At 52.3% G+C, this 26450-nt stretch overlaps 1 protein-coding gene across 1 annotated transcript in view; it reads left to right on the top strand.

The window, feature by feature from the left end:
* LOC144764031 (omwaprin-c-like) overlaps positions 1-26450 on the top strand; it is a 72538-nt gene that overhangs the window by 28141 nt on the left and 17947 nt on the right. The window contains exon 2 of the mRNA XM_078650170.1: positions 4070-4207. Coding sequence (XP_078506296.1) covers positions 4070-4207 — 138 coding nt within the window. The remainder of the gene's footprint in view (positions 1-4069; positions 4208-26450) is intronic.

Genomic DNA, 26450 nt, shown 5'->3' with positions numbered 1-26450 from the left:
GGTAATATCGGGGGCAGGTAAGTGGAGGAACTTACTTGATGTGCCGGCGGTGACTAGGCACAGGTAGATCTATCCTCGATGGGGGTATGTCTGAAATCAGAAGGGGAGGCTATTTAAAACCATGGAGTTGCCGAAATGGTAAATCAGGACTACAGCTAATTTGTACTGGAGACCGGTAATACAAAAATTACCTTACAGGGTTGGATTGTCACTTCCACCCTGCTCTCCCAAACGCGTGTTCACTCGCGGTGGGGTTCTCAGTGCCAGTGCGTTTTACTGAAAATAAAGCGGAACTGAATTAGGATTACTCGATCCGCTAGTCCGGAATCGCAAGAGCGGATGATATGCGTTACCACCTTCTGCACCGAGAGCAACGCCATCCGAAAAATTGTGAACCGACACTGGGACCTGGTAGGAGAAGTCTTGCAAGTGCCTGAACCCCCTATGCACGCTTTCAAGAGATCACGGAACGTAAGGGACTCGGTGGTGAGATCTCTACTAGAAACCCCACCGGCACCGACAATTCGGAACTTATGGAACCTACCGGATTTGTTGGGCCATTTCAAATGTACCAAATGCAAGGCCTGTCCACTGTGCTTGGAAACCAAGCAAATACGTTATAACGACCAGACAGTAGACCTCAAATCGATGACCAACTGCAACACAAGCGGAGTGATCTATGCGATTCTTTGCCCATGCAACCTGATGTACATTGGGCAAACGCAGCAAAAAGCAAAGAACCGCATCTTCCAACACTGCAGCAGGATTCGCTGTGCAACCTTAGGGGCCCCTTTGGTGGAGCACTTCACTGAGAAAAACCATCCCCCAGAATCCATTCGCTGGCTGATAATTGAAAAGATCACCCTCGGCCCCCGGGGCGGCAATCTGGCGGCCGCTTTGGACACAAGGGAATGCAAATGGATGCAGAAGTTTCAAACCATTTCCAAGGGACTTAATGAACTGGAGGCTAGTTTCTCGCAGATGGCGGGACTGAATCCCGAATAGACCCTGGGAATAATGCCTTTTGTCTCCCCTAAACCCATACTAGGTAGTACACCTTTAGTAAAATACATGACATTACACAGAACAGCTCTGAGAGCATCTATGAGGAATACATACCATAATTTGTCAAACTTCTTGATATGCTGCTATGAATCTGTGGAAATTCATCACATTGTATTACCACCGGCTTCTCCCTGGCCCCGGGGAGGGGTCCAGTAAAAAAAAAAAAAAAAAAAAAAAAAAAAAAAAAAAAAAAAAAATATATATATAGGTGCTATCTGTGTACATAATGTCTGGCCCTAGACATGTTAATTTGGAAATGTATCACTTTGTATCACCACCGGCTTCCCCGGGGGAGGGGTCCATAAAGGTTATGTATAGATGCTTTCCAACCAAGAATATCTGTGTCCATAATGTCTGGTCTTAGACATGTTAATTTGTTATCTTGGTGGGACCAATGTTTGGAGATCTATTGTGTAAATATCAGACGCTGTTTTTGCAGCCGGCATGCCCCGTGACTGGTCATAAACAATATAAGTCCAGACAGCATGCTCGAGTCACTACCTTACACCCTCGTAAACCAGGTTCACCCTGCGACACGATTTGAGACTCCCCTGTGATGTTTGCCCTCGATCGGATGATTAACAGCCGGCCCCCGCCTCCATAAAGGGACACTATCCCTTTAAGTGAGCCTCAGTGAACGCGCGAACCCAGGCTTGATCCCATTGGACCGCCGGGTCGAGCCCCCTCTGCATCTAGCCTTCACTGGCATTGAGCGCCTGCACCGCGAGTCTCTTCGGATGCAGGCTGCCGTGAAGTAACAGCGCTGACGCGCGCCTGAACTCAAGAAGGTATGTACAGTCCACACCGCTAGGCTGGCTATACCCATTGCGATTCCGGACTAGCGGATCGAGTAATCCTAATTCAGTTCCGCTTTATTTTCAGTAAAACGCACTGGCACTGAGAACCCCACCGCGAGTGAACACGCGTTTGGGAGAGCAGGGTGGAAGTGACAATCCAACCCTGTAAGGTAATTTTTGTATTACCGGTCTCCAGTACAAATTAGCTGTAGTCCTGATTTACCATTTCGGCAACTCCATGGTTTTAAATAGCCTCCCCTTCTGATTTCAGACATACCCCCATCGAGGATAGATCTACCTGTGCCTAGTCACCGCCGGCACATCAAGTAAGTTCCTCCACTTACCTGCCCCCGATATTACCTTTGATTTAGCAGAAGATAGGGCCCTGATGGCACCTGCTTTATTGTATTACAGTTCTACCGGAGCATTTGAAAGCCCCCCCTGCAGACGGCACATTCAATGACCGTCAGCTGATGTAGGTAACCACCCACATCACCATTTTTACAATTATCTCCATGCCTATTCACGCTTGTAAAATTCTGAATTATGTATTTACTTACCCTATAGGCTCTCTTTCCTCTTCCTGACGAAGACCCCAACATGAGGCTGTGAATCACCCTTCTTGCGTATCAGGGGTCGAAACGTAGAAATACGCTGTTTCTTCTTGACACACCATAGGAGCCAATTAAGAGATATATTCTCATAAATCTATGTGTGATGTAAAACTGGGAACCTTTGCCCATTAGCTTGGTTGTAGAGGTTTTTTTCATTTTTAACTTGGATGCAACTATTTATGTCACAACACCTTTACTCTGTCCCCCTCACGTACTCACCTACCCTTCCCTTTTCACTGAGAGCACCGATTCCGAATACAGAATGTAATGACGAAACAATTACATGTCTTTAACATAAATTGCTCAACACAACTTTGGTAATGATTGAATAAAACGCCGGAAAGAAATACAAAAAATTAAATTGTTTCTTTTGATTGGTTAAAACTTTCTAGGTGAACATGGTTATATTTGAATTTGTATGTATATGTATATTACATTTGTTACACTCAGACCACACTTCCCTGTAGGCACTTACCTTTCGATATTTTGTTCTTCAAATCTGTCCCAGATATTCTTGTACCACGATTTTCTGGGGCCGATATTCAGTAACACATCCGTATTTCCCTATTTCGCTGCTAATTTAACTTTCTAAAGGGGACATCTCATAATACATGGGTAATTCCTCACCCTGAAATTACCAATGCCCACAGTCTTGGTAATATTGGGTGCTAAACTACTGCATCTGAAGTGCTGATGCAGTCTGAATGAGGGCCTTGAATGTTGCAAGGCCATTGGCGGAAGAGTGAGTGAGAGTGCCTGAACTCAGGCACGTGGATCATTCATGTAAGCTAAAGAACGATGATGGATTCAATCCAGATCTGTGACTGGGGGTGAAGGTCTGAAAAGTTACAGTACTACGTCTATCATCTCCTTGTGTTTGCTTTGTTTGCCCTATGGCAGGGTATGCCCAGACGTAGGTCCCTTGCTCACTTTGTCACTGGATTCAAGCTAGCCTGGCTGATGAAGGCTGATACCCCAAAACTGGTCCCAGGATGCTTGTTTACGGTTCAGGGAAGACCTGGCTTGGCAGTCCTGGCTGTACTGTTCCAATGTGGCACAGGGTCAGACTGGTTTGCATATGGCAGGGTCTGAACTGGGGTGGCGGAGTGAACTAAAGAATGATGATGGATTCTACCCAGATCTGTGACTGGGGCTGAGTGTCTGAAAAGCGTCAGGGCTCTGTCCATCATCTCCTTGTGTTGAGTCTGAGAGATGTCACCACGAGGAAAGCTGATGTCTCCAAAAGAAACGCTGAAATGTGGGGCCTTGGAAGGCAAATACACAAGCAATGGGTAGGGGCATCTGTACACCCGCCCGCATGGGCGCAGCACCTCTCGGCCAGCCTCCCCAGGACAGTAGCATTTCCAGTCAGAGCACTGGGTGGACAGGGTTGGTGGATGGATAAACCTGTTGGTTTTTCCCACCCCCTGAGCAGTTACAGATTCCTCTTTACAACCAGTCTCCACACCTGGCATTACTGTTCAACATGCCCAGTACAAAAGGCTGAGGATCACTGTTTCACATTGTGCTTTTTTCATCCCTAGAGAGTGACCAGAAAGAATGTTTCAACAACTGTCTCTTCCTCTGTTACAGAAAAGCCCGGGTTTTGCCCAGACACTCCTGATTGTGCGGGCAAACGAGACCTGAACCAGTGTGCCACAGACTCAACCTGCAACGGGGATCAAAAATGCTGCGGCAAGTGCGCAAAAAAATGCCTCGATCCAGTTCACGGTACATAAGAGTGCTCGACGCTTTTTTGTTCCAACAGAGAATACAGTAAAAAACGTAATTAGTAAAATATAGGAAACATAATTGCTACTGTATACCAGTTGCCTATGGGTAAAGTTGCAATTTCTAACACTAAAGTATCATATCACATGACTATACCCACTAATGATCCAGACTTCCTTGTGTTAGCTGGGTTCTGGACCCAGTGGCGGCTGGTGAAATTTGAGATTGGTGAGGCATAAGAGCAATGAATGTATTTTTGTGCGCGAACAGCGGAAGTGAGCTCGACGTTTATGAGGGAGCACTGATCTCCCCTTGAGAAAAGTTTTTAAAAATTGTGAATTCTGTTGCAATTTTCAGCACTATTTCTATGATAAATGGTTTCACACCCGTAGTTATGATAAAGTAAAACTACATCTCCCATCACTTTTATATCTTTATCTGAAAAAGTAGGAGTGGTTAACAGTTGCACGTTTGATGTTGGGTGTTTTTAACAGAAATATGTGAAGATTGCATTTTGGATTGTAATCTCTGGGTTGGGTAGGGAGTCGTACTATGGAAATTGTTTGAAGTTTTTTGAGAGACTGGTACTTTGGTGGCAGATTTAGTCACGGGTGGGTAGTCTAATAGAGGTTTTGATCTGACTGTTAGACTCCCTACGAGTATTAATGTTAAGAAAATTTGTCAAAAGTAAGATGAGCATTCACAGTTGTATTTGCTTATACAACCTACACTACAGGGATAACACATGTGCCTTGCCAAGTGTTGATTGTGTACATTATGAGCAATAGTGGCTGTATTATGTGACACTCAAAACGTCAACTGTTAGTCACAAATCGAACCGAACATTTGGGACTTATCCAGGGCACAAGTCCTGAAAAAAGAAGTGGGGGGACGCTGTCACCGGAATTGACCTCACGACAGGACGTGACGTGTTAGACGGGGACCTGGAGGGTCGGCCGAGCACAGTGATCGCACAGACAGGTAACTTCCCCCCCACAGATGGACACCACACAAAGTTCAGGGTAACACCTTTTATAGGCACTTCTGGGAGTAGAGTAGTACGATACAAGGCAATCAGGACACGATGATCCTCTCAATTCTAGTCTCTAGTAAGGGAAGGGGGTAGCGGGACAGTCTTGGTACCCACGGGTACGGAGGTCTAACGGTGATACCTCACAATCCTCGAGCTCGGTGTTCGGAGGGGTCAGACCGCGGCAGCGCCGGCAGGTCCCGAAGAGGTCGTAGGTGGCAACGGGCCGCGGCAGTGCCAGCAGGTCCCAACGAGGATGAAGGTTACAACGGGCCGCGGCAGCGCCAGCAGGTCCCACGAGAATGCAGGTTGCAACGGGCCGCGGTAGCGCCAGCAGGTCCCACGAGGATGAAGGTTACAACGGGCCGCGGCAGCGCCAGCAGGTCCCAACGAGGATGAAGGTTACAACGGGCCGCGGCAGCGCCAGCAGGTCCCAACGAGGATGAAGGTTACAACGGGCCGCGGCAGCGCCAGCAGGTCCCAACGAGGATGAAGGTTGCAGAGGGCCGCGGCAGCGCCAGCAGGCAGGACAATAGTTCACAAGGCAGGGCTGTGGCAGCGCCAGCAGTCCGTCAAGGATGAGTTCGTCGCGGTGTCTCTCGACTCCAGGATACAACTGCCTTCCTGTCCTGGGGCTGCCCCAGTTATAGGTCTGGCGCCCTTTGATGTCCGGACCCTCGCTCTTGGAGGTCGGGAGGTCCGGGATGAGGGAGTCCAGACACCCAGCAGGGGGGCGGAGCCAGCGCCCGAGGAGGCTGGGGGTGCTCGGCACCTGGCGGGGGAGAGCCATCGACACTTCGTACTCCCATTGACCTGCCAAGTGGGCCGTTCACCTCCTGGGTGGAGGGTGGTGCCGGGATGTCGGGGCCTGGCCAGGCCCAGGGTTGGGGTCGGGCTGAGGCCGCGCGGCCGCGTGGTGCCGTGTCCAAGATGGCGGCTGGGCCGGGCAATGGTGCTGACGGTGGCCCGGGCCCTGTCCTGCGGGGAGGGAGCGAGCCCTTCATGTGGCCTGTCCAACATGCGTCCCCCCCAGCTGAAGGCGGGGAGAGTCACCCATCTTCTTGGGGACTTTCCTCGTCGAGGCGGAAAAAGCGGGACAGGCCATCCGCGTTGGCGTGGTCTTGGCCAGGGCGATGTTCCACAGTGAAGTCCATCCCCTGCAGGGAGATGGGCCATCGCAGTAGTTTGGGGTTCTCCCCCCGCATCTGCATGAGCCATTGCAGGGGCCGATGGTCCGTCTGTACCCGGAAATGGGTTCCGAAGAGGTACGGCCGGAGCTTCTTGAGGGCCCATACCACCGCGAAGGCCTCTCGCTCAATGGTGCTCCAGCGCTGTTCTCGGGGCAGTAGGCGTCTGCTGATGAAGGCCACTGGTTGGTCCACTCCCTCGGGGTTCAGTTGGGAGAGGACGGCCCCAATACCCTGGTCGGAGGCATCGGTCTGCACGATGAACTCGCGGCTGTAGTCGGGGGCCTGGAGCACAGGAGCGGTGCACATGGCGGCCTTCAGCGTCTCGAAGGCTGCTTGACAGTCGGGAGTCCAGTTGACTCTTTTTGGGTGGTTCTTAGACGTGAGCTCCGTGAGGGGCCCCACAATGCTGCCATAGTCCCTTACAAACCGCCGGTAGTATCCGGTGAGCCCCAGGAAGGCTCGGACCTCGGTTTGCGTCTCGGGGGGTTGCCAGGACTGAATGGCAGCTACCTTGAGTTGGAGGGGGGCCACCAGACCGCTCCCCACTTGGTGTCCGAGGTAGGTCACGGACCCCTGGCCGATTTGGCACTTGCTGGCCTTTATGGTGAGGCCGGCCTGTTGGAGGGCCTGCAGGACCTCTCTGAGGTGGTGGAGGTGATCCGTCCAGTGGCGGCTGTATACCGCGATGTCGTCCAGGTAGGCGGCGCTGAATTCTTCGAGGCCTGCCAATACCTGGTTCACCAGTCTTTGAAAAGTGGCTGGAGCGTTCTTCATGCCGAAGGGCATCACTCTGAAATGGTAGTGCCCATCCGGGGTGGAGAAAGCGGAACGTTCTTGGGCTCTGGGGGTGAGGCCGATCTGCCAGTAGCCCGCTGTCAGGTCGAAGATGCTTAGGTAGCGGGCTGCCCCCATGCGGTCGACTAGTTCATCTGCTCGGGGGATAGGGTGAGCGTCGGTTCGGGTGACCGCGTTCAGACCCCGATAGTCAATGCAGAACCGGAGTTCAGGGGTGGTGCCCGGGGCCGCGGCCTTGGGGACCAGGACGACCGGGCTGGCCCAGGGACTGTCCGAAGGTTCGATGACTCCGAGGGCGAGCATCTTGGAGACTTCTTCTTGGATGCATGTACGTACCCGATCCGGTACTCGGTACGCCCGGTGTCGAACAGGAGGACTGTCCCCCGTGTCCACGTCGTGCAGACACCAGGAGGTGACTCCGGGTGCGAGAGAGAACAGGTTTGCGAACGGCAGCAGGAGGGCCCGGCAATCTTGACGCTGCTCTGGGGTCAGGGCCTCGGAGAGTCGGACCCCGTCCACCGAACCATCTATTTCACGGGTCCTCAGTAGGTCAGGGAGGGGCTCGGCGTCTCCTTCTGCGCCACTGTCGGTAGCCATTAGCAGGCTGAGCTCTGAGCGCGCGAAGTGTGGTTTGAGTCTGTTGGCGTGGAGGACCCGGAGGGGGTTCCGGGGGGACTCCAGGTCGATGAGATAGGTGACGGGGCTCCTGCGCTCGATCACCTTGAAGGGCCCCGTCCATTTGTCCTGCAAGGCACATGGTTCGATGGGGGACATCACCCATACCTGCTGACCCGGTTCAAACTCGATGGAGGAGGCATGTTGGTCGTACCACTTCTTCATGTCCTCTTGACTGGCCTCCAGATTGGCTTTAGCGATCTCCTTGAATTTCCGGGTCTGACTACGGAGGGTCAGGAGGTATTTGTAGACGTCCGGAGGGGTCTTTAGGGGGGCCATTTCCCATTCCTCCTTCACTAGGCTGAGAGGCCCGCGAACGGGGTGTCCGTACAGGAGTTCGAAGGGGCTGAAGCCGAGGGACTTCTGGGGGACTTCTCGGTAGGCGAAGAGGAGGCACGGTAGTAGCACGTCCCACTGGCGGCGTAGGGGTTCTTCCAGCCCCATGATCATCCCCTTGAGGGTGCGGTTGAACCGCTCGACCAGTCCGTTCCCCTGGGGGTGATAGGGGGTGGTGAATCGGTAAGTGACTCCGCACTGCTGCCAGAGGGATTTCATATACTTTGAAATAAAGTTCGTACCCCTGTCGCTGACGACTTCCCGGGGGAAGCCCACTCGAGAGAAGATCCCCATCAAGGCTCGACCCACTACTGGGGCTGTTATCGTACGAAGGGGGACCGCCTCAGGATAGCGGGTAGCGTGATCCACCAGGACCAGGATGAAGCGATGTCCCTGTGCTGTTCGGGGGTCCAGGGGCCCCACAATGTCTATTACCACCCTTTCGAACGGGGTGGTCACCACGGGGAATGGTTGTAGGGGTGCCTTGAGTTTGCGGCCGCTCTTCCCACTGGCCTGGCAGGTCGGGCAGGACCGGCAATGGTTGGATACGTCATTTCTCATTTTGGGCCAAAAAAAGTGAGTCACCAGGCGGTGGTAGGTCTTGTCTTGGCCCAGGTGTCCGGCCAGGGGGACATCATGGGCTAGGTTCAACAGGAAGTCTCTGAAGTGGAGGGGCACCACCAGCACTCGCCCGGCCCCCAGTTCTGCGATTTTCTGTTCGCTGTACAAGAGATCATTGTCCCAATAAACCCAGTGGGCCCCGGTGGTGTCTCCTTGGCTCTGGGCGAGCGCTTGCTGTCGCAATCCCTCGAGGGAGGGGCAGGTCTTTTGCTCCTGCCGGAATTGTTCCTGGGTGGGCCCCCCTTCTTGACGCCACTGAGCCAGGTCGGGAAGCTCGGGGGGCTGTGTGGACCCCTCTGGGGTGGGGTCCGGGTGGTCGGTCTGGAGGAAGTCTTCTTCTGGAGTGATCGAGGGCGGAGGTGCTGCCCATTCTGGTTCTTCTGGTCTAGGGATGGTGCAGGTGGCCATGGACCGGGTGGTTACGCACGCCCAGTCCGGGAGACCCAACATCCCCAGATGCTCTCTTCTTTCCACAGCGGCCCACGGGGAGCTCTCGAGATCGTTCCCCAGGAGGCAGTCTACGGGGGCATCGTCACGGACAGTGACTTTCAGCATGCCGGACACTCCTCCCCATTCGAAGGGGACGCAGGCCATCCGACACAGGCTCTCCGAGTTATCTGCCGATCGGACGGGGCAAAGTACGTTTGGTAGGATTTGTTCTGGGGTCACCAGGTGACAGCGGACGGCCGTCACACTGGCCCCGGTGTCACGCAGGGCCTCGGCCTTGCGCCCATTGATGCTCACCCATTGGCTGTACTTCCGAGTGTTGGCGGGCAGGGGAGTCCGCGGGACCATGTCTCTTCCTCCTAGGCATGCCAGGGTCATGGCGGCGGGTTCCCACTCGAACTGCTCCGACTCATAGGTCTCCGTGTCTTCGGAGACTTGTTCTTCTCCCAGGGCGGCGGCCGCCATCTGGCGGGGCCCGGGGGCCTGGTTCTTTGGGCAGGTCGGGTCACTGGCATAGTGGCCGACTCGCTGGCATCGATGACACGTCACGTTAGCTCGGAACCCCGGGCGCATCGGGGGGTTTCCCCGGCCTGCTGGGGCCGGGGTGGCGTTAGTGGGTGCGGCCGGGGCAGCGTCTCTGCCCCGGCCCGGGCCTCCTCCTCCTCCTCGGGGACGATGGTGACCTTGGTTGGTTCTGTTCTGCTCATTCGGCCCACTCCGGGCCACTCGGGTGCTCTCCCACCGGTCAGCCTCGGTGGCGAGCTGCCGGGGTTCAGTCAATTTACTGTCGAGGAGGTGCTGCCTGAGCTCGACAAAGCAGTTGTTGGAGAGGTGCTCCCACACAATGAGATTGAAGAGTTGTTCGTAAGTGGTTACGTTGTTACCCTTGATCCACCCCTCGAAGGCTCGGCTGAAATAGTTCACGTATTCCAACCACGTCGTACCTGGGATCCGGGTGCAGTTGCGGAACCTCTGGCAGTACATTTCGGGTGTAAGTCCATATCGACTGAGGAGGGCGGCCTTCATGTGGTCATAGGACGTCATTTGATGGTCCGGAAGCTGCAGCAGGGCATCACGACCCTCGTTGACGAATCTCCCCCATAGACCGGCTCCCCAGTCACTTCGAGCGACCCGGTGGGCGGTCATGGCAATCTCATAGGCCTTGAACCACTGCTGTATGTCGTCGTTCCGGTGATATTCTCGGACCACATCCTTGGGGATGTGGACCTTCTGCTCGGTAGGACCCGGGGAGTGCGGTTGCTCGGGCACCCCTAGGTTTTTGTTCAGTTTGCGCATTTCTATCTCCGCTAGTTTGCACTCGTGCTCGTATGCCAGTCTTTTTTCTTCGAGGTCTCTCTGTCTCTGTTTTTCCTCTCGCTCTTCTCTGAGCCGTAAGTGTTCTAAGTTTATTTTTTGTTCCGCCAGTTTCAATTCTCCGTCTAATCTGAGTCGTGCCAAGTCTAACTCGTGTAATCTATTTTTTTCCCGCTCTTGGATCTCTTCATGGGAGGGGCCTGTTCTCCGTTCCTCCGTCCGGGTGGTGTTGACTTCCGGGGCTGCGGGGTCCCGGGGGGTTGCGGTATTTGTCTCTGTCCAGGCCTCTAGGGCGTTTTTGAAGTCTTCTTTTGTGCTTAGCCCGGTGGTAGCAATGCCTAAGTCCATGCAAAATTGTTTGAGCTCTCGGTGGTTGTATTCTTCCAGCTTTTCCATCTGGAACTTCTCCGCCGATCCGCTCTCTTTGGTCGTCATTGTGGTTTTAGTCGTAGGGTGAGTTACTGTCTGTACGGTACGCGTTGGTTCGGATCCCACCGCTGCCACCAATGTTAGACGGGGACCTGGAGGGTCGGCCGAGCACAGTGATCGCACAGACAGGTAACTTCCCCCCCACAGATGGACACCACACAAAGTTCAGGGTAACACCTTTTATAGGCACTTCTGGGAGTAGAGTAGTACGATACAAGGCAATCAGGACACGATGATCCTCTCAATTCTAGTCTCTAGTAAGGGAAGGGGGTAGCGGGACAGTCTGGGTACCCACGGGTACGGAGGTGTAACGGTGATGGCTCACAATCCTCGAGCTCGGTGTTCGGAGGGGTCAGACCGCGGCAGCGCCGGCAGGTCCCGAAGAGGTCGTAGGTGGCAACGGGCCGCGGCAGTGCCAGCAGGTCCCAACGAGGATGAAGGTTACAACGGGCCGCGGCAGCGCCAGCAGGTCCCACGAGAATGCAGGTTGCAACGGGCCGCGGCAGCGCCAGCAGGTCCCACGAGGATGAAGGTTACAACGGGCCGTGGCAGCGCCAGCAGGTCTCAACGAGGATGAAGGTTACAACGGGCCGCGGCAGCGCCAGCAGGTCCCAACGAGGATGAAGGTTACAACGGGCCGCGGCAGCGCCAGCAGGTCCCAACGAGGATGAAGGTTGCAGAGGGCCGCGGCAGCGCCAGCAGGCAGGACAATAGTTCACAAGGCAGGGCTGTGGCAGCGCCAGCAGTCCGTCAAGGATGAGTTCGTCGCGGTGTCTCTCGACTCCAGGATACAACTGCCTTCCTGTCCTGGGGCTGCCCCAGTTATAGGTCTGGCGCCCTTTGATGTCCGGACCCTCGCTCTTGGAGGTCGGGAGGTCCGGGATGAGGGAGTCCAGACACCCAGCAGGGGGGCGGAGCCAGCGCCCGAGGAGGCTGGGGGTGCTCGGCACCTGGCGGGGGAGAGCCATCGACACTTCGTACTCCCATTGACCTGCCAAGTGGGCCGTTCACCTCCTGGGTGGAGGGTGGTGCCGGGATGTCGGGGCCTGGCCAGGCCCAGGGTTGGGGTCGGGCTGAGGCCGCGCGGCCGCGTGGTGCCGTGTCCAAGATGGCGGCTGGGCCGGGCAATGGTGCTGACGGTGGCCCGGGCCCTGTCCTGCGGGGAGGGAGCGAGCCCTTCATGTGGCCTGTCCAACATGACGTCACAAAAGCTGCCGAGCTCCTTGTCCCAGAGAGGCCAAAGAGTGAAGTCTAGCTGTTTGGCAGGGGGGATGGCGCCCCCCCCCCCGGTAAAATAAGTGGGGGAACGCCGTCCACCCACGTGGTACCCCGACTCGAGCCCTGGACTTATCAAATTGCTCCACACTTCCAGACATCGGCAAACAGAGACAGAAGGTAGTTTACAGACATCAGGGCAGCAATGCACATTATTATATTCATAACATACATTTCCTGCCACTTCTTTTGGAAACCAAACACAATATTCCTAAACAGGTTTCCTTTGCTTCCTAACGTATCTCATGACACAAACTGCACGTGACACCGTTGTTATTATTGCAAAAACTCTGGTCTCCATATGCCTTTGTATCCAGCACTTCTGGTGGCAGCCACTCTGCAGGACTTAAAAGTGTGCTGGGTAATTCAAACTTTATATTGAAACGAATCTCTGTTGGGCCCTATATTCATGTGCATAACTCAACAGACAAAAACCACTGCTCGATTTCTGAACAAATAATGAAAATAGTTAAGGCAATCCATGTCCGTGATTTAGTTCTTGTTTATAATTTACGTTTTACTCAATCTACATTCCCAAGAGTGTAAGCCATTTCCAAGATGCGGTGTTTTTGTGCTCTTTTCGTGTAGCAGAATACTCTTGTTTAGTGCCGACTTTGGACTGAGTCACTCACCTCCATGGTTTTAGAATGGGCCATGATAGAGAGTTCTAGAGTTCGGACTGCAGGGACTGCACGGTGCTCATTATGTCTGTCAGTGGCTCAAAAAAGGTGTTATTAGTGAAGACTACGTGTAAATCCGATTCTAGGACTCTCTACACAGAGCAGCGGTCATGTTAGAAGACAGCATTCTGAATTCGTCCAGATGGAGAAGAAACAAATCTAATGTCTAATTAGGCAACTTGTAAAACATGCGTCTGTGATAAATGACCACATTTCAGAAACATCTAATGCAGACTTACATTCTATGTGCATTCTGAAAGATGGTGGCTGCAAGCAGGGTGCACGTGAGATCTGTTATACTGTAAGCATCCGCAAAAGCCCTGTAGCAGTCCCTGAGGGGTGTCTGGACCCCCAAAATGAAAAAACTAAAAAGCCAAAAAGAAATAAATATATGAAAAAATTTAAAAAGCACAAATTGTGGGCTTTATTTATGAGCCCCTGCATCAACTTTGCACCGCGGTTGCATCACTTTTTGTGACGCATCAGTGCCGTAAAATATACACCACATTGCTACCTATTTACAAATTGTCGCATCTAGGCAGATGCATCACTTTGTGAAGCCCAGCGCCACATTATACCTGCGTCGGGTATAATGTATGCAGGGGGGGCGTTTCCTGGCAAGTAAGCATCGTAGAAGTGGTGCAGTGAAATCTGTGAGATTTCACTGCGCCACTTCTAGGATGCCACATCTTCAAATCCTTGACGCAGTGCTATAATCATAGCCCTCCCCATGCATTGCTGGAGTTGCGTCACGCTTCCGACACAACTCCAGCAATGCATCAGTTTTGCACCGACAGATACGCCAGTAATACTGACGTATCTGTCATTTAGTGCAACATGATGCGTCATACAGTAAACATGACGCATCCATCATGTTGCAAGGAGGGTGCAGTGAAAACTGTTGCATTGCTGTTTTGACGCAGCTATGCAACAGTTTTCATTAAAAAAGGCCCTGTATTGAGCAAGCCATCCTTGGCAATGAAAGGGACTACTTTGTTTGCAGTCGCTCACAAGTAAGTTAACCAATGGCTGAAGGGGGGTGACTTGTTGCCCTTTGCTGTATTCTGCAGTGGGAGGATTAAAATGTGAATGAGATCACAGGACACCAATGGATGTGAAGGGCTGGTTGAAAGTACCTCTGAGTAAGTTTAATAAAGACATATAGAATTTTAGTAAAATCAGAAAGTCTTGTCTAACACCACACCTAACAAGAACTGGCGAAGGATGCTGTAGGCCTGGATGTTCCTGCTCTGTAGGGATGTAAGGATTCACATTTGTAGGCTACCTCCCTATGCACCCCCACTTTGACTAAGTACCCTCCATGCTAGCTTATTATTTTCGCAGCAGAATCGTACTAATGTAAGAGGAAGTACAAACTTCACAGAATTATAAGTTTGTCACCTTCACAAAACTTCACTTGCTATGGTTTCATTATCATGAATAACCATGGAGGAGTGAAAATCTAGAAAGGGGAACCCACCAGCCTCCCTGGATAGATCCAATATTTACACAGGATAGAGATAGCCTGTCTGGAAATGAACTCTTAAGGCCTGAGAGGTCAGGTATCTGGTCTTGATGCATCTTAAGATGGTCGGGATCTGCACTCAGGAAAATTAGATCTCGTGGATCTATAAGAAGGATCCTCACCCTCTGGTACACCAGTGGCATTCTTCATCATCGGGTCCTCACCCACTGCCCCTAGTGTGAGTGGGCGGGCTCAATGCAGTTTATAAGCGGAGTTCTTTGTCTACAGGATAACAAGAGCAAGTCAAAATCGCCTTCAGGATCCTAAATCCTGTTTACTAGCAAGGTTCTTTAGCAAGGATAAAAATGGAGAGCAATTTAGTGGGTATCATGACCCCTAAAATCAATGGGCTGACATGTTTCGCCTGTTTCTACTTCCACCACCGGTCAATAGGCTTTATTCAGGCCCTGAAATGTAAGTAGTATCCCTACGATATGTAGTTGGTAAATACCATCTCTGAGTAGTCATTTCTACAAACATCATGAAATATGCAAACATTACCATGCTATTTAGGTCCCCATAAATACTGTCTGAAGATTGGTTGAGTTCTCTAAAAGCTCCTTCATGAAAAGGGAGGTGCCTTTACCTGCTACAAAAGTGCAGTTTAAAAAACAAAATCTATTGGGCTGCCTAGGAGCAGAAGATGTTCTAACTCTGATAATAGGTAAAATACCTCGCCTAGTACTGGCAGGATCTCCATGGAGCCGAAAAACCACTTCATGCAGGTGCTGTAAGCAACATGGCTTTCCCATGTCAAGAGGCATGATTCTTCAAAGGGACAGGACTTTCACCCAGGGCCAGAAACTGTTGGATCTGGTTCCAAAATGATTCTCTCATTATTTAGTATTCTTGGAGCGACCAGGCAGAGCTTTCCTTTCTCTCAAACTGTCTTGCTCATGCCATCTATCAGCGACTGTCCTTTTGTCTGGATCCTTCTGTTCTGTCTTGGTTCCAGTCGTCTTGAGTTCTGTGGAGTCCACCAGGGCGGATCTTCTCCCTCTTGTAAACTCTTTAACCTTGACCCTGCCAGACTGTGCATCATCTCCACCTCTTACACTGCTGGAACTGTCTGCGGCTTTCGACGTGCTCAATCACGCAGTCTTTCTTTCTCTTATGACCACTACCCAGGTTTATCTCCTATCTCTATGGCCAATTTTCTCCTTTATCTTGGGAAGAGCAATACTCTGGACCTTTAACTCTTCCCTTTGCTGTCTCCCAAGGCTCTGCTCTTTGTTCTCTTTTTTTCTCCATCTATACATACTCTCCTTGTTTCTACGGTGTCTTTCCTTCGCCTGCCTGCTTCTTCTATGCTGTTGATTCCCAGATGTTCCTTTTCCATGATTCTTCTCTCAGTGACATTAGCTATCACTTCCTTGCCTTGGTTCAAACCTGGGTGTTGTCTCACTCGCTCCACCTCAATCCCACCAAATCTGACAACCCTTTCTTCCCTCCTTCCCACCACGCCTGTGCCCCATCTTGTGTACTTCTTTTTCTCTAGCGATCCTTCCTGATTGATGCCTGAGATCAACTTTGAGCCTCCATTTCACCTCAAGCTCCAGCCTCCTTCATTGCTCTACAACTTACCTCTTTGTGAAGTTCCTCAACTCAACCCTTGCTTTCTTTCAGCTCTTGCCTGCTCATGTATCCCTCTTCACTCTATTTTTGTCTCTTCCATTTGCCTTCTCCTGTTTGGACCATCTCACACTCTTCCACACTGGCTTTGCTTTGTTGGTGTGATGAGAGAGGCAGGAACGCTCAGATGTCCAGAGGGAGTGTCACACGCAGAGCACTGTGCAAGTGAGGTGTGAGGTATCCTGCTGCTGCCACGAAACGCCCACACTACTTCCTAATGTCCATAGTGAGCAAGCGATAGGATGATGGCACCCAGGTCCACCAACACTGGCACGACTCCGCTGTGCCCCACCCTGAACCTCTGTGTGACCAGCTGCGGCATGACCATCGAACCACACTGCAGCTGTGTGCCCAAGAAGAGTCTTTCAATGGATGGCCCTACAGGACCACCTTTCACTTTTTCTAAACTCTGGGACTTCTATCAGAACTTGTAGTGAGGGACACTGAGCAAAAAGTAACCCGCTCTCATGCATGTCCCCCAACAGAAACACAGGCCTGCTGTTCATCCAAGCAAGGTCCCGGGTTCTCATTGTGTGGCTTTCCTACGTATTCAATTGCTTCCCCTGCCTGTGGCACGTGTGAAATAAACTGCAGCAAAATAAAGGGGGGGGCAGGTGTTCCACCAACAACATGGAACCCAGGAGTACACTCTGTTCCACCAACAACATGGAACCCAGAATTAATCTATTTTACAATCTGCTGATTTTTGAAAGTGAGAACTAGGCTCATTCAGCCAGATTCATCAAAGTAAAATCGTCTCGCAAAGGGCCAGATTCTGAGAATCTGGCCCTTTGCGAGCGCTATTTTTGCATTTGGGATTCATCATTCCAAATGCAAAAATCGCAATTCTAGAAATCGCTAAATTGCGATTAATTGCATTTAAGGAATCTCAAATTGAGATTCCTTAAATGCAATTCATAAACCTTTAAAACATTGCGAATTCGCAATCTGGGGCCGCTATTTACCGCGAATTCTAACTACGTGGTAAATAGCAGAAACTTTGAAAAATGCACTAAAGTGCATTTTTCAAAGTTTCATGTTGCGCACACACATGCCCTAAGGGCATGTGTGTGCGCAACATATGTGCACACATCAATTTCAGGGGTGCAACAAGGTGTCCTTTGGACACCCCTGCACCCTTGAAATCGCAATCTCAATTTGCGAATCGCTAATTGCGATTAGCAAATTGAGATTGTCTTCCCATTCATTCCTAGGGGCCTCTAGGCCCCTAGGAATGAATTGGGAGAAATTCCTTAATTGCGACTCGCAATTTGCGAGTCGCAATTAAGGAATTAGTAGAAATCACTATTTTTTTGGTGATTTCTTGATGAATAGCATTTTGCTATTTCTTAATAGTGAATCGGTATTTTTCGCTATTAAGGAATCGCAAATTGCTGTGTTGATGAATCTGGGGGTTAAGTTTCTATATGGACTGCGAGAGATTAACGGCATAATTAAAAAGATGACCTTTAGTACTAATGTCCTAGTATGCCTTTGTATTAATGAGAGCAGCTCACATCGTCCATAAACAAACAACTACATTTTGCACATTAAACACTGATTTGTAGTCAATGTCATAATACTTTTGCTGTACTCTTCGTACCTGTTTAAAATACCTAATTTATCTGTTACAGAATAAGTAACTCTTTCCATGGCTGTCAATTTAGACTATATCTTGAACGGTCGAATAATACATTGTAATGTATATTATCACATAGATTTTAAAACATTGTAAATTGATTACATTCTCTTGGTTTCTTGTGTGTTTGATTTGTCATGAAAAATTAGGAGTAGAAGATTGATTGATTAATTGGTTAGACATTCTTGTTATTATTAAATATATGGCTCGATATGTGACGTCTTACATCACAAAATCAGAAAAGACGGAACTGAAGAAAATGTGGGAGGAAATTTCACATGAAAAGAGTCTAAGTAAGAAATTGTACAGTTACAGTCTGAAGATGTTGTTGCATCGAGAAATTGGAGCATATGAATGTTCTGATTGGTTATCATCAGCAAGTCTATATGCCTAACCTCCTAACCCACCCCAAAGACACTACAGATTCTTGGGGCCCATTACACATAATTTATATGATATGTCAAATGATCATATCAACACAGAATTACATATACATACAAAATGTTGTTGTACACACTCATACAAGACAGAACACACACTCAATGACTAACTCCAGACCAAACTTTTCCAAAAATATGACCTTAGTTACTTTTATTTTAGGAACCAAGTTGAACTCAGTTACACGCGGGTAACACTTTGCTATTGTCAATCTGGAACCATAGCATTTAGTATTTAGCAAGATAGGCTGTTGTTGGTAATAGAATAAAAAACAATGCAATCCTAAGGAAGGACAACATAGTTCTGCATCAGTGGGTAAGTACTCAACTTACCTTGCCAGTCTTAAGGTAGTTAGACCGGCCTGGAACAAGGGTCAGTTTAAAATAGGCCCCTGCACCACCAGTGGCAGCAGGGCGGCCTGGTACAAAGTTCAGTATCTTACGCCGCGGCGACTGACACCAGCAATGATGTTCGCTCTGTGGACAGCAGGAAGTAATGGGAATGAATGGGAGTCAGTAGACTGCTGAATGCCGGCACCATTGTGGTCATCGTTAGCGAGGCGCTGAAGGTCGAAGGAAGGCCCCACAAGCTCAGCAGTCATGGTCGTGGAGATGCGCAGGGGATGGAGGAGTTCCACCGATGTTGGGCCATCTCATTGAGGCCGTGGCCAAACAGGCGGGGCAGAAGGAGGCTGTCAGGTCCACTTGGAGGAGGGTACAGGCTCTCTGGAATGGGGCTGGGGACAGCTTGGGTCTTTGGGCTGAGATGCCGTCCAGCTGTGGAGTTTTCTTCCGGAACGGAAGAGTTGCGTCAATAAAAGTGTCGGTCCTCTACCACTGCTGTCTTGGGTTATTTTTGCAGTAGTGAGTCGCAAAGACACAAGTGTAGGTCCACAACTTACTTGCGTTCTTGTACCTGCGGACACCGGGGACTAGACCCTCTAGCCCAACGGGATTTTTGGGGGGATTGGTATGAAGGCTGAAAGGTCTCCGGGGTTTCGTGGAGGCCTTGCAGTGTTACTAGAAGGATAGCAGGTCAAGCTGTTAAACTGGCTACAGGTGGCGGGTATCTGTCTGTAGCAGTTCATTTCCTGCTCCGACAGTGATCTTCTACCGTCTACTACTTGGGTCCATCGAACCTGAGGAACAAGGTACTAGGGAGCCATTAAATACTAAATTCATGGGCGTTACTGAGGTCGAGGGGCACATCCCTGTTCCTATTGGGCCAAATTCACCAATTCAAGATAGGGAATTTCTAAGAGAGGGGTTCACCTCAGCTCCTGGTGACCCCAGGGGTGGGCCGGGCTGAGGTGGACACTCCTACTTTGCTTACTAATTTTCCCACCTGTCCTCCCGCCAAAAGTGGGGCCTTGTCAGGAAGGTGGGCATCTCCACTAGCTGGAAGTGCCCAAATCAGCATATCAAAAGGTAAGTGCCTTTGAGGGTCACCACCAAGTGTTGGTGTTCCTGCCAGGGGGGTATGAAGCACCTCCACCCAGAGCAGTCTTTATTCCTAACCTCAGAGAGCACAAAAGCTCTCACCCCATGAGGTCAGAAACCTGTCGGGTGGTGGCTGGCTGGCGGGGACCAGTCAGCCATTACAATAAAAGTTGGTTGTTTTTAAGAGGGCATCTCTAAGATCTCTAAGATGCCCTCTGCACCCATTTTATAATAAATCAAACACTGGCACCAGTGTGGGTTTATTATGCTGAGATGTTTGGTACCAAACTTCCCAGCTTTCAGTAAAGCCATCATGGAGCTCTGGAGTCAGTAATGACAACCTCCCAGTCCATGTACTCACTGCACTTAAAATGTCTGTGAATGGCACGGACACTGTAGGGGGATTTTGCTCATGCCGCTCTTCCCTCACCAGTGGTATGCTGCATCCTGCCTTAGGGCTGCAAGGCCTGCTAAAGGGGACATACCCATGCCGCAGGCTGTGTTGGTGGGCATGGCACACAGGCATGTGTGCCATGTCAACTCTTCAGTTTGGTCTGCACCAAAACACACAGTCTGCACTGGCAGTGTTTGGGTGTTATGGTGAGGGGTCTCTGAGGGAGGCATCATACATGCTGCAGCCCTCACTGGCCCTCTCTGGTCAGAGGGTACTTGGTACCAGGGGTACCATCTGCATGGGGGGCGTGGCTTAACAGCCAACGGAGATGGTCGCTGCCTAAAGCGGCTCCCGACCTCCGCCCGCTGATCCTGCACTTAATCCGTCTTAAACGCGGGTTTTCCCCCGGAAACCTAGGGGGGAACCCGGACTACGGACTCCAGCGCCTGCTTTGGCGCTAACTGCGCCCGGCTGGCCACTGCAAATCGGCTCGGGATCGGCGAAGAGCAGAGTGTCCGGCGCCACTCAAAATGGCGACCGCAGGAAGATGCTAGCTACACGTCCGGAGTTATCAGCGGACTGAGGGCCAGGAAGCACATCCCGGAGGAGCCTGCCCCTGCCTGGAGCGGCTCGACCCAGCGTAAGCGCATCCGGCTTCAAGACGCGCGAACCCGGCTCTCTGCCCCGTGTGGGTCCCGTTGCATCCCGTATCCAACCAGCGGGCCTACGGGACTCCCCAGCTTCTGGGCCCAGGCGGAACCTGGCCCTTGAGTCGGTTGCCGCCCCGAACCTCCGTTGGGACCTCTACAGGTGGCGTTCTGCGGCGACGGACGCTCCGCCTGCGGGCCACCTGGGGGCGTGTACTGTGCAGCAGCCTGTCTGCCGGAGGAAGCCCTGACCCACCTGAGTATCTCTTCACCGGGGCGCCCAACTACGCGACACCCCGGCTTGGGGCCTACAGCGGTCCCGGGCCCTTCCGGCAGCTGGAACTCTGTGGACCCCCGACGACATCTCCTGCCGAGATCGCGGAGCAGACTTCGAGACCCTGGACCTGATCTGGGACTCCGCTTTGGATCCCGATCCCTCGCCCCAATAACCCTTTCCACCATTGGATTCTGCAGACCCGGGGGGCGCTCCGTGGTGGCAGCAAACCGCCCTCCCCTGTGAGGACTGCAGTGGGGCGACACCTTGGGGCAGGCTTGGCGCCCGGAGCCGGGGTGCGCGGCGGAGTTTACTGACCGCTTGGGCTTCCCCGCTGATTGAGCTCTGCGGACTGTGGCTGCCGAGTGGGTCCTCCCTGGTGTGGACGCCGACTATCTCCTTACCAGCCCCGGAACGCCTACTGGAAGAGGTGGGTCCCAGAGGACAGTGGACTTATAACACACCCGGCGCGCTCTCGCCCACATCGCCCCGTCGCTGAACCGGGACCCCGGATGTCTGCCTAGCCTGCACTGGCGGACGACCTGAGCCAGGCCTGGTGTGAGTAAACGGAGATCGCCCACTCCGACGTGGGAGTTCTGCGCTGGGGGTCGGCACCACGTCGGCCTGACCGCCCCCTGGGGGGAGCAGACACGTGAGTGAGCTGCAAGACCTAGGTTGACCCGCGCTCGGGCACGGCCTGGCCCCTGCCTGGCCATCGCCCTCCTGATCACCCGGGTTGCGGGCAGCCCTGGCACCAGTGGACTTCACTAACGATCTGGTTAAACCCACCACCCCACCACACAATGGGGAAACCAAGGGGAGCGAAGGGAGACGGACACCCACCGCCGGAAACGTTTGAAGATCTTCCGCCAACCTCCACTGCACTGCAACAGATGCAAGACCGTATCCTGGAGGCCATTGCGGCCACGAAAGACGCTCTGCACCTAGACATTGCACAGGTGTCGACGGGACTGGGGCTCCTCCGAGCAGACCACGGAAAGCTTGCAGATAGGGTCAAATCGGTGGAGGATACACTGAAGGACATAGTGCCGGCACACAAGTCTGCGGAGGGTCGACTCACGGAGGCTCTAGCACGCATCCAAACCCTGGAGAGGCGGGCGGAGGATGCCGAAAAAAACGCAGTCGGAGGAATAATGTACGCCTTGTGGGCCTTCCGGAGAAAAAAGAGGGCTCGGACATGGTGGGTTACCTCACCGATTGGCTGCAGACGGCTGTCGCCCCGGAGGGCCTTTCGCCCTTTTTCACGCTGGAGAGAGCGCACCGCGTTCCGGCCAGGCCCCCCAAACCAGGCCTACCGCCCCGTCCGGTGGTCATTAAGTTGCTACACTATAAAGACAGGGACTTGCTACTACAAAGAGCCCGGGAAGCTGGCCCCTTCCAAGTGGACAATAGCCGAGTCACGCTATTCCCGGACTACACCTTCGAAACTCAAAAGCTAAGTGCCTCTTTCCTCTCCATCAAGAAAGAACTGCGAACTGAAGGCATACAGTATTCGCTCCTCTTTCCGGCTAGGCTTCGAGTGGTGGTGGACGAGAAATCGTTGTTCTTCCCAACGGCGGCATCGACCTGGTGGGACACCTACAAGGCGGGCACAGACGGAGCCCGGTTTAGAGCAGAGGAGGAACGACAGAAGCAACGAGCGGAGAAGACGTGGAGACACCGTGGGCGCAGCCGGAGATCCAGAAGACCTACGAAATCACAAACGGAGGACGAGAGAAGGGCGGCATTGCAGGCGGTAATGGACGTATCGGGGTCAGCGCTCGCCCAGTCGGGGAGAGCTTTGGGCTCGGAAGAACAGGGAACGGGCTCAGAGACTGAACAATCAGAGTTTGGCGACATGAAGGACCCGACGATCACGCCACAGACATCAGAGAACATAATTGAGGGTTGAAAGACAGCGGTGGCGCTCCTACTGGTATAGAAGCTGCTGGGGCTTCCGCCTTGAACACCTGAGCAGGCGCTTGTAAGACGGGTTCACCGTGAGTTTTGCTGCGTATTGCGGGGCGGGGGGAATGGGAACTGAAGTTACAGTGCTTGAGGCTAGTACACGCTCCTTAGGGCCCCTACGGCCTCCGTAGTGCAGACTGCGGAATAGAAGAACTTGTGAGCACGTTTGCTCAACTACAGTTTGGATGGGGGCTGCTCTTTCAGGGTTAGGTCCTATTCTGGGGGGGGGGAGGGCCTGGAGTAGTTGGGGAGACTCAAGGCATAGGGGTGGGGGGGGGGTAGGGATTGTTCATTGGGGAGATGGGGACAGTGTCGCGCCTGCTGCCAGAGGGCGAAATGTGCTTGATTTGAACCGAACACTGTGGGACAATGGCTAACACGGGATCGCTGAAATGTGTGTCTTGGAATGTGAGGGGGCTGCATACTATGGCAAGGAAGCACAAGATTCACGCCTACCTGGTTCGGAGGGGGTACACATAGCTTTTCTGCAAGAAACCCACCTGACAAAGAAAGAAGGGATCGCGCTGCAGCGTAGGTGGAGAGGGCAACTGTTAAACACCACGTATTCTGCCTTTGCTAGGGGGGTATTAGTATGGATACGGACGGGCACTCCTTTTCAAGTAACCAGACATATAATTGACCCTGAACGGAGGTTTGTGGTGATCGAGGGCAAGCTCAGAGGCCGACACATTGTGCTCAGTAGTGTCTATGCACCCAACGTCGATCAAGCTAACTACTTTACAAAATTATCCAGAGACATGGCCAGTTATCTCACGGGTCCTGTTCTGATGGGAGGGGACTTTAATTCCGTAGCAGACACGGCACTAGATAGATCACATCCACCACTGCATTCATCCCCAGTACATAGGCTAGCGAGATGCAGGTCGGACTGGCAGGGACAGTGGGAACTAACGGACGCTTGGCGCACACAACACCCGGCAGAGCGGGATTATTCATTTTACTCCAGTCCACATGACCTTCATGTCCGCATTGATGCCTTTCTGTGCTCTCAATCGGTCCTCCCTGCAGTGACTAGAACTGAATACCTAACGCGGACCCTGTCCGACCATAACCCTCTACTCCTGACACTGGACTGGATGTCCGAGATACCGCGGATCCCGACGTGGCAGTTAAGATCGGCGCTCGTGTCATTCTTATGGGGTAAGGGCCGGCGCAGGATCGCCTTAGCAACACTGACCCGCCCCAAAGACGAAGGAGGCCTAGCGGTCCCGGACTTTGAACTCTACTACCTGGCCGCCCAGATGCAGACATTCACGCAAGAGGTTGCGAGAGCCTACCGCGGGCCGGACCCGGAGAGGGACGATGGCACCCCCGTCATGTGTTGGCTTATATTGCCCTGCGGCAAAAGCTAACGCTCAGTGACCTATCCCAAGAGGAACGGACGTTTCGCTTATGCTGGAACCGCTCGCAGAAACGAGCGGGAATCAATCACCCGTATGCGCCCGAAATTCCACTGGGCATGCTAACGGCACTCCCACAGGGGGGGACTGGTCGAGGCTCCAGCTATGGGAGGAGGCGGGATTGCAGGTGGTAGGGGATTTATATGACGATGGCGTGCTAACCCCCTACCAGACGTTGCAGGAGCGCTACGATCTTCCGAGAGGGGACTACCTACTGCACGCGGCTGTGGTGAGGGCTAGTCAGGCACACTGGAGGGAAGGCTTGGCCGAACCGCCGACGACATCGGCTTGCCAACACAATGATGGCGGCGGGCACCTACAAGGCGGTGACATGCCTCTACTCGAGAATGCTGGGCGAGTCCTTGCAGCCGCTGGCGGCGTTGAAGGCCAAATGGGAGGCAGACCTACAGAGGGAAATTCCAGACACGACTTGGTCCCAGCTAGTGCGGAGGCCTAGAAAGAGCACTAGAAATGCGCGCTTCCAACTAATACATCTTTATATTCTTCATAGGGCCTACCTCACCCCTGGTAAAATTGCGCAGTACTTCGGAGCAGTAGACGCGGCGTGTCCCAGATGAAATAAGATAGGAGCGGTCTTAGTGCATATGCTACGGGACTGCCCCCACCTGCAGGAATACTGGACGGACGTTAGCGCCACATTGAATGAGGTGACGGACAGGGATCGGCAGTTCGACAGTGCGACCAGCATACTACATTGGTTTCCACATACGCCCAAAAACAAAGTATCAAGTAAATTCATTGACATGGGCCTAATCTTAGCGAAAAGGGAGCTGACCAAGGGGTGGAAATCGAGAACAGGGTCGACGCACCGGAGATGGTTAAACGAATTCCTAAAGTGGGCGGCAGCCGAGAGCACGATCAGGTACCAACTAGCCCGCCGCGGCTCAGACGAGCGTGCCAAGGAGGCGGCATTGGCATGGGAGATGCTAGTGCAGTTTCTACGTGATAGCTCAGTGGAGGAGGAGAGGGGGGAGGACCCTGAGGACCATGGAGACCCAATTGACAGTGCCGCGGTGCCGGCCCCCCCGCTACACACACACACATAGTAATCACCAAAATGCTTCTGCCCATCACCACAGATTCACGCTACTCAGAGCTAGGCGAAGGCGGGGACACTGAGGGGGTGAAGGGGGAGGGCGGGTTCAGGGATACGTATTGAAGAACAGGAGAACTATTGCCTGACGCTACTGGAGGGACGGGGAGAATTGATTGAAAAGCAGATACCAGATTACCTCATACTAGGACTATGTGTAGTAGAAATTGTAAGATGCACGAGGACGCGGAAGATGCCGCCCGGCCTTCGGGATGTGGGCTGAATGGCTGTTTGTACTGATCAGGTGCGGAGTTGAATGGAGGTAAAATCTGTACTGACAAGACCCAGTAATGATATGTATACTGTGCATTTGTTCTGCAATAAAAAAAGTTTAAAAAAAAAAATACAGGAGGCTTGCATGCTGCCCAGAGGTGTGCCAGTTGTGGAAACAAAGGTACAGTTTTTGGGAAAGAACACATGTGCTGAGGCCTGGTTTGCAGGGTCTCAGCAGTCAAGGTGGCATCATGTATCTGGCAAAATGTTAGGGGGTAACCATGCAAAAGGGGCACTTTCCTACACAAGCCCCCAAACAAAAGAGGATGAGGCTAACCTTTCCCAAGAGAGTCTTCATTGTCTAAGTGGAAGAAGCTGGGAAGTCCATCTGTATTAACATGGGAAGTCCCAGGTCTGTGTTCCACTGTAAAGTCTATTCCCTTTAGGGGGATGTACCACCTCAATAGTGTGAGAAGTTGGCCCAGCATCTGCTGTCCGCTATTGTAGTGGGCACTTTGCACCAGTCCAAACGACCCTTATTGATGGTAGGTTTAAGACAACCTATATAGAAAGCTATCCTAGTGGTAGCTGTGGAGAGCAGCCTTCAGGCTAAGTCTTGAAGGAATGTGAAGGAGCTTGTTTTACCAGTCTTTAATCTCATGAATGACCAAATGAAAGGAGAACCACACCAGGTAAATATATATAAAATATATGTATTTATTCTAAACACATCCCTCTAGTCTCTTT

This window comes from Lissotriton helveticus, chromosome 6, assembly GCF_964261635.1.
Source record: "Lissotriton helveticus chromosome 6, aLisHel1.1, whole genome shotgun sequence".
Classification (NCBI taxonomy): domain Eukaryota; kingdom Metazoa; phylum Chordata; class Amphibia; order Caudata; family Salamandridae; genus Lissotriton; species Lissotriton helveticus.
Note: the sequence above shows the minus strand (reverse complement) of the source record. Positions and strands in the feature narration are given on the sequence as shown.